The sequence below is a fragment of the Manis pentadactyla genome, chromosome 10, assembly GCF_030020395.1.
Source record: "Manis pentadactyla isolate mManPen7 chromosome 10, mManPen7.hap1, whole genome shotgun sequence".
Taxonomy (NCBI): domain Eukaryota; kingdom Metazoa; phylum Chordata; class Mammalia; order Pholidota; family Manidae; genus Manis; species Manis pentadactyla.
The window spans coordinates 32,982,410-32,991,161 of record NC_080028.1 but is presented as its reverse complement, the minus strand read 5'-3'; the positions used below and the strand labels follow the sequence as shown (position 1 = coordinate 32,991,161).

Sequence of the window (8,752 nt, the reverse complement as noted above, 5' to 3'; positions counted from 1 at the left end):
ATACGAAAGAGAGAACACTCTGATGCTAAATTCATTGACAAGCATGTGGGCTGCTTTGTGAATGCCTACTGGGGTAAGCAATGTAAAGCAATTGAAAAATAAAAGTTATTTAATCTTATAATTAATATTACCAACAAAGTACTAAAACAGATTAATTAATAATGTCAAGAAATGCTGGATAATATTTTAATCAAATCTCACATTTATAAAAATAATCTCCTTAATTATGGTCCTTTCAGAAAACATTATGAACTTTCTTGAGTAAATAGACTTAATTGTGATTTATACGAAACAAAGGATCATTTATGACTGGATTGGGGCTTGGGGGCAGCCTAACCATAAAAGAATTAATTCTGGGGCTTAGAAAAGTTTCCATAAGGAGTCAAGTCTGAAGCTATAATGGCTATCCAAACTTCAGACAGTTTCTGTGAGGAACTGAGGAAGAGTATGCCACATTTTATAAAAGAAAAACTAATGCACAGATTTGGTTTGGAGAGTTCGCCAACTAGTGGATAGAGACAAATAATAAACTGCTACACTTCAAAGAGATAAGTACTATAACAAAGTTTACAATGTGATTTTGGAGCACAAAGGAGGGAGTAACTTAGACAATGTGATCTTAAAGAGAAGGGAACATATTTAATTTGCTTTCCATATATTGATTGATACTTTAAAAGACAACTACTTCATGATCCCGTCTCCCTTTTTCTGAAGGACTGAAACACATAAATTACTTAACTTTACAAAAGTTTATAACAAGGACTTAACATAGCACTAAGTTTCAATAAGAATTTAACATAGGAAGTTCTTGTGGAGAAATTATACACCCATAACTCATATAAAGTATAAAACCTACAAAATATTATACAGTTCATGAATACATACACCAGGAGTAAAACTATATCAATGTAGACTAGACATAAATACATCAAATTCATGATTGTCATTGCCTCTGAAAAGGGAGAAAGGGGAGGGAAGGAGTCTGGGGAGACTTCAACTTAATCTCCAATGTTTTCTTTTACTTAAAAATATCTGAAGCAAATATGAAAAATGTTACTATTTATTTTAGGACAGAGGCACATGGCTATTTATTATATTACTTTCTGTACTTTTCATATTTTTTAAATTAAAAAACCTAAAAAAAAGCTACACAGTCAACAAAACCACCTGTCCTTTAATTGCTCCAGCCTCCCAAATCCTTTCACCTCCTCTGCAATCAAAGGAGCTGCCCAAAGTACTCCTCTTTCAGTTCAAAAGCAGCCTCTAGGGTTCTCTTCAGTTCTTCCAGCCAGCTGTGGAACTTCAAAGCCTTCTTCAGGATTCCTTGAAAAAAGGAGTAACTAAGCTGGGCAGTGTGATTTTCATCCAGATACCTTCCAAGTTGCTACATGTCTAGGAAAAGTTGATGGGCAGCTGAGGAAGTTGTAACACAATCCATTACAGATTTTTAAATTCTTAAGCAAAATTTCAGGAAGAGAGAAGAACCAAGAGTTACATTTGATACACTGGATCCTGACGCTTAGATTTTAAGCTCATTTAAGCAGGGCTATATCTTCTATTTCTTTTAGTGTTCTTGTTGTCTATTCTTTTCTACCCTCTCTCCCCCCTTCACCCCTCTACCATCACAGCATACAGAATGCCTAGTTCTCTGCATATAATAAGCACTCTTTAAATGACACATTAGGTGTATTGTCACATTAGGTGTATTATGACATCACTAGGACCAGAATACCATGATTAGCAACCAGTTAATAGCAAATGAAACCACCACCTTTGGGAGCAGAAAGACCTCTTCTAGCTTCCTCTTGGACGCCTTTATTAGCATTTGCCTGCATTCTGTGAAAAAAGAAATTTTAAAAAAATCACTCAACTTTTCAAAATATTTATCAAAATGCAAAGAGATATAGAGAGTGAACCTGAATCAGAAAAAGAAATTTTGGATTACACCATCATGTCCAGACAACCTCTTGATATATCAGTGGTCCCTAAGCTCGAGATCCCATTCACAGTACAGGATGTCATCTCTAAGATTGAGCAAGCACAGCTTTTGAGAGCCAGAGAGGTAGGTAGTAAATGAGAAGTTTACAGATTGAAACATTTTTTTAACTTTCCATGACCAGCTACATTTTTTATTTTAAAGCTCACTTTATTTCCATGATATTTGACTATGTTTGAGGTAATTTTAATGTCAAATGACAGTTTCACCTGACATGGTGAAGAGCAAATTCCAATTTTATATTCTCTCTTTCACTTTCATATCAATTAATCAAGCTTTTTAAGAAATAAATCATATGGTATTGAGTAATTGGGATAGAAAAAAATTAAATTCTATAGCTAATATTGATATATAATTTTAGTCAATAGTTTTCATTCTTGACTGAGCTTTTCTCAAATAGTTATCAACAGAAAGAAATATAGTTTGCTTTGAACTCAAGCTCCTTTTATTTCCTCTGAACACTTTGTGGAAGAGGAATTTACTGGCCAAGAGATATTCAAGGACAATGAACAAAGAGTTTTAATAATATGATAGACCCCAAATAATTAAGGCTACATTGCATTCTATTCTCTCCGACAGAATACAACAAAATCAGTCAGGTTAAAAGAAATTAATTCAGGGGAAGTTCTTTCCTATCTGTAAAGAGTGCTAAATATTTGTACTTTCTTATTCTCCACATAGACTTACTCCTGCTCCCACAACTAGCAATGATAACAGTGTTTGCTTTTAACAGCTTTATTAGGTATAACTGACATACAGTAAACTATGTTCTTAAAATTCTGATTGTGAAATCTTCATCATTATCAATATAATGAACTTACCTATTATCCCCAAAAGTTTCTTCATGCCCTTTACAATCTCTTCCACATATCCTTCCCTGCTCCCCACCCCAATCCCTAGCCAATCAATGATTTGTTGTCACTATAGATTATTTTGCCTTTTTAAAGCATTATAAGTGGTATCAAACAGTATCTACTTTCTTCCATCTGTTTTATTTCACTTAGCATAATTATCTTGAGATTCATCCACATTCTTGCATGTATGATGAGTCCTTTTGTTGTTTCAAGTTTGGGGTTATTACAAATAGATCTGTTATGTACATTCTTGTACTTATTTTATAAACTTATGCTTTCATTTCTTTTGGATAAATACCTAAATTTGGAATGGCTTGTCTATGTGGTATGTTAATTTTTTATTTTTAAAGTAAAATACAAAACTTTGAGAAAGTGGTTATACTCTTTTATATTGCACAAGCATGATGTGAGATTTTCAATTGCTCTTCATCTCTATCAACACTCGATGTTGTCAATCCTTTTAATTTTAGTAATTCCAAAAGGTATGCAGTTGACCCTTGAACAACATGGGGGTTGGGGCACTGACCTGCCTCCCACTCAGAGGAAAAAACCACATATAACTTTTGACTTCCCCAAAATGAACTACTAATACCTTACTGTTGATTGGAAGGCCTACTAACATAAACAGTTGATTAACATATATTTTGTATGTTGCATGTATTATATACTGCACTCTTACAATAAAGTAAGCTAGAGAAAAGGAAATGCTTTTTAAAATTGTTACAAATCTCCAAAAAATTTTTCCAATATATTTATTGAAAAAAAGTCCACTGGTAATTGGATATGCCAAGTTCAAATTCATGTTGTTCAAGAATCAACTGTATAATAGCATTTCACTGTGGTTTTCATTTGTGCTTTCATAATGACTAGTGATTTTGAGCAACTTTCCATGAGTTTATTTGCACTCTATGGTAGTTCAAATATTTTGCCAATATTTTAAAAATTGAGTGGTCTGTGTTCTTATAATTCAGTTTTGAGTTTTCTTATGTATTCTGAATGCAACTCTTTTATCAGATGGGTGATTTGTAAATATTTTTCCCCATTCTGTGGCTTACTTTTTTCTCCTACTAATAGTGTCTTTCAAAGAACAAAATTCCTAAGTACACTTTATCAATGGTTTCTTTTGTGGATCATGCTTTTGGTATAGTAGATAATATATAATCAAACTTTGCCTAACTTAAGGTCACCTACATTTTCTTCTATGTATCCTTCCAGGAGTTTATACTTCCAGATTTTGCATTTAGGTCTAAGACCCATTTTGTCTTAGTCTACGTATATGATATCAAATGTGGAGTGAGATATTTTTTAAAACAATTATTCTAGCTAAGGTTGAAAAGACTGTCCTTTGTCCATTGAATTTCATTTGCATCTTAATTGAAAATAAATTGACCATATATGTATTAATTAATGGACTCTAGTCTTTTCTCTCCATCTTGTCTATTTTTATGTCAATACCACAGTATTACTGAGGTTTTATAATAATTCTTTAAATCATGTAGTTTTAGTTCTCTAACATTGTTTCTTTCCAGTTATGCCCATCTTCTCTCATGTATTCCTTTTACCCCCTTTTCCTCTTGGGCTTGTTTCTCTGGAGTGACACATTCAAACACTCAGAAACTGAAAACTATCTTTATCCACACCACTTTTTCCCTTTGCATTTTCATATGAAAGTTAGAATCAGTTTGTCAAATTTTACTAGAAAAAAAAATCCTGCTGGTATCTTGATTGGGATTGTATTGAACTTACATATCAATTTGTGGAGCATTGAAATCTTAACAATATTGAGTCTTATTACCCCTGAGCACACCAAATCTCTCTATTTATTTAGGTCTAATTTTTCTGCGCAGTGCTTTGCAGTTTTCAGTGTATAAGGTCTTGTACATCTTTTGTCAGCTTTATCCTTAAGTATTTCATATTTTTCATACTATTATAAATAGTATTGTTATTTAATTTCTGTTCTCAATTGTTCACGACTAAAATAGAAATATAACAGATTTTTGTATATTGATCTTATATACTGAAACCCAATTATCAGTCCTCATAGATCTTCTTTCTACATTCTTTAGGATTTTCTATATAGACATTCCTCTCATGTGCTAACAAAGACAATTTTATTTCCTCCTTTCATATCTGTGTGCATTTAAACTTCATTTTGCCTTACCAAGTAGGCTAGGACCTCCAGTATAAAGTTGAATAAACATGATGAGACAACCTTGCTTTGTTTTTGATGTTAGGGGAAAGCATTCAACCTTCCACCATTAAGTCTGACATAGCTGAATATATTTTACGGTGTTTATCAGGTTGGGGAAATCTCTTCTTTTCCTAGTTTGTTGAGATTTTTCTTTTTGGCATCATCATTAATGTACAGTTACATGAGCAACATTATGGTTACTAGTCCCCCCATTATCAAGTCCCCACCACATGCCCCATTAAAGTCACTGTCCATTAGCATAGTAAGATGCTATAGAGTCACTGCTTGTCTTCTCTGTGTTGTACTGCCTTCCCTGTGCCCCACCCCCTACATTATGTGTGCTAATCGTATTGCCCCTTTTTCCCCCTTATAAGTCCTTTCCTACCCATCCTCCACAGACCCTTTCCCTTTGGTAACTGTTAGTCTATTATTTGGTTCTTTGAGTCTTCTGCTGTTTTGTTCTGTCAGTTTTTTCTTTGTTGTTATACTCCACAGATGAGTGAAATCATTTGCTACTTCTCTTTCTCTGCGTGGCTTATTTCACCTAGCATGATACCCTCTAGCTCCATCCATGTTGCTGCAAATGGTAGGATTTGTTTTCTTCTTATGGCGGAATAATATTCCATTGTGTATATGTACCACATCTTCTTTATTTATTCATCTACTGATGGACACTTAGGTTACTTCCATTTCTTGACTATTGTAAATAGTGCTGTGAAAAACATACGGGTGCATATGTCTTTTTGAGACTGAGCTCCTGGATTCTTAGGGTAAATTCCTAGGAGTGGATTTTCTGGGTCAAATGGTATTTCTATTTTGAGTTTTTTGAGGAACCTCCATACTGCTTTCCACAATGGTTAAACTAATTTACATTCCCACCAGCAGTGTAGGAGGGTTCCCTTTTCTCCACATCGCCACCAGCATTTGTTGTTCCTATTCTTTTCTATGTTGGCCATCCTAACTGATGTGAGGTGATATCTCATTGTGGTTTTAATTTGCATTTTCCTGGTAATTAGAAATGTGGAGCATCTTTTTGTGTGTCTGTTGGCCATCTGAATTTCTTCTTTGGAGAAGTATCTGTTCAGATCCTCTGCCCATTTTTTAATAGGGTTATTTGCTTTTTGGGTATTGAGGCATGTGAGTTCTTCATATATTTTGGATGTTAACCCATTGTCGGATATGTCATTTACAAATATATTCTCCCATACTGTAGGATGCCTTTTTGTTCTGCTGGTAGTGTCTTTTGCTGTGCAGAAGCTTTTTAGCATGAAGTAGTCCCATTTGTTCATTTTTTATTTTGTTTCCCTTGCCCAAAGAGATGTGTTCATGAAAAAGTTGATCAAGTTTATATTCAAGAGATTTTTGCCTATGTTTTCTTCTAAGAGTTTTATGGTTTCATTACTTACATTCAGGTCTTTGATCCATTTTGAGTTTACTTTGTGTATGGGGTTAGACAATAATCCAGTTTCATTCTCTTGCAGAGAGCAGTCCAGTTTTGCCAACACCAGCTGTTGAAGAGGCTGTCATTTCCCTGTTGTATATCCATGGCTCCTTTATCATATATTAATTGACCATATATGGTTGGGTTTATATCTGGGCTCTCCAGTCTGTCCCATTGGTCTATAGGTTTGTTCTTGTGCCAGTACCAGATTGTCTTGATTATTGTGGCTTTGTAGTAGAGCTTGAAGTTGAGCGTAATTCCCCCCACTCTATTCTTCCTTCAGAGAGGGCTTTTTTATATTGTTATAACACAACTTACATATTTCAAATGGACAAAAAATTAGTATCACTTACAGTATCTTAAGATAAACTGCTTTTGAATGGAAGCTTCCTTTACAGTACTTTGAGGTCTACAAGAGGTATCTAGAAAATTTACTACTGTGGAAAATGAGGACTGCTTAAATCTAGTTGCGGGAGAAGGAGGAAGGGTCTGTGGTGTTTCTTCTTGACTGATTGCTTTAATATGGTCCTTCAGGCAGCTGAGGGAGTTTCATATTTTCTTTAGACATAATTTAGGCCCTGAAGCTCTTGCAGGACAACTTTGATGCTATATGAATCCTGCCATTTTGCTAGCACTGATATGGTTCTTGGGTCCACCACTCCATTAGAACTATAAACTCCATTCATATTAATTTTTGTTACAAATCTTACAAGGGGTGGGAGGTGCTTCTACATATTTAGGTCCACATTCTAGTTTAAGGCTGTATATTCGGTTTTCATAAATCATTCTTGGAGGTCCAATTATTATCGCTGACCATTTTGTAAGTGTCGGGTTTTCCTATCTTCTAAACCCCAGGTAACTGTGCCATTGCTATTCCTTTCTGGCCTTCCACATCTTCCAACAGTTGGAAATTACAAGGGACTTTTACTCCTGTGCCTGTTGTGGCTGCAATCTTGCATCACTGTGGCTCAAAGGCCAGCCCCTTCTTCACCCCTGACCCAGCCACCTGGCCCTTCTGTGCAGCCTGAGAGTTTTGACAAAGGCATACAAATGTGTAGTCACCACCAAAATCCAGATTTAATAGTTCCATCTCCTCCAAAAATTCCCTTGTGGTCAACCCACTTCACCACCCTTAGTCCCTGGCAACCATTAGTTTTAAGTCTCTATAGTTTCCCCTTTCCTGAAGGCTATATAAATGGAATCAAACGCTATGTAATCATTTGAGTCTGTAAAACATTCATTCACCAATTGAAAGATATTTGGGTTGTTTCCAGTTTGGAGAATTATGAATAAAGTCACTACAAACATTCACATATAAGTTCTTCTAAAAACATAAGTCTTCATTTCTCTTAAGTAAATACCCAGGAATGGTATTGTTAGGTCATATGGTAATATATACACATTTATAAGAAACTACCAAACTTTTCTCTTAAGTTGCTTTACTATTTTGCATTCCCACCAGCAGTATCTGGAGTTCCAGTTGCTCCACATCTTTGTTGGTGCTTGGTATTGCCATCATTTATTTAGATCTTTGAGTTCTTTCATCAATGTTTTGTATTTTTCAATGTACATATCTTACACTAATTTTGCTAGATTTATAGCTAAGTATGTATTTCATGTTTTCAGTGTAATTGCAAATGATGTCATTTTATTAAATTTTAATTTCCAATTGTTTATTGCTAACACGTAGAAATCTGATTTTGATTTTTGTGTACTATTCTCTTATCCTGTGACTATGTTAAACAATGGTAGCTTTTTTTTGTAGATTCATTGGGAGTTTTTACATAGACAATCTTTTTTGTCTGTAAATAAAAACTGTTTACATTCTGCATTCTTTTATTTCCTCTTCTTACCTTATTGCACCAGGTAGGACCTTTATATAATGTTGAATAAAAGTGATTAGAGCAGAATCCTTAGAGCACCTTAGACTTTTGCATTAAGTATAATACCAGCTGTAAATTTTTTGTAAATTTTCTTTATCAGGTTGAGGAAGTTACTCTCTTTTCCTGGTTTGTTACAGAATTTTTTTAAAAATCATGAACAAATGTTGAAATTTGTCAGCTGTTTTTTCTGCTTCTATTGAGATAATTGTATGGTTTTTCTTCTTTAGTTTGTTATGTTGAATTATATTAATTTTCCAGTTTTGAATCCACCTTGCATTCCAGAAATAAACCTCACTTGTTCATGATTTTTTAAATATATATTATTTGATTCTATTTTCTAATGTTTTGTTAAGTATTTTGTGACTATGTTCATGAAGAATATTGGCT

The 8,752-nt window shown here is 34.2% G+C and overlaps 1 protein-coding gene and 1 pseudogene across 1 annotated transcript in view; one reads left to right on the top strand and one right to left on the bottom strand.

The window, feature by feature from the left end:
- Nucleotides 1-1,885: 1,885 nt before the first annotated feature.
- The window catches only part of FAM186A (family with sequence similarity 186 member A), a gene marked incomplete at its 5' end in the record, with an annotated part of 71,875 nt that continues 65,008 nt past the window's right edge, over nt 1,886-8,752 (top strand). The window contains one exon of the mRNA XM_057487873.1: nt 1,886-2,062. Coding sequence (XP_057343856.1) covers nt 1,886-2,062 — 177 coding nt within the window. The remainder of the gene's footprint in view (nt 2,063-8,752) is intronic.
- Nucleotides 6,788-7,572, bottom strand: LOC118914963 (ubiquitin-conjugating enzyme E2 variant 1-like; annotated as a pseudogene).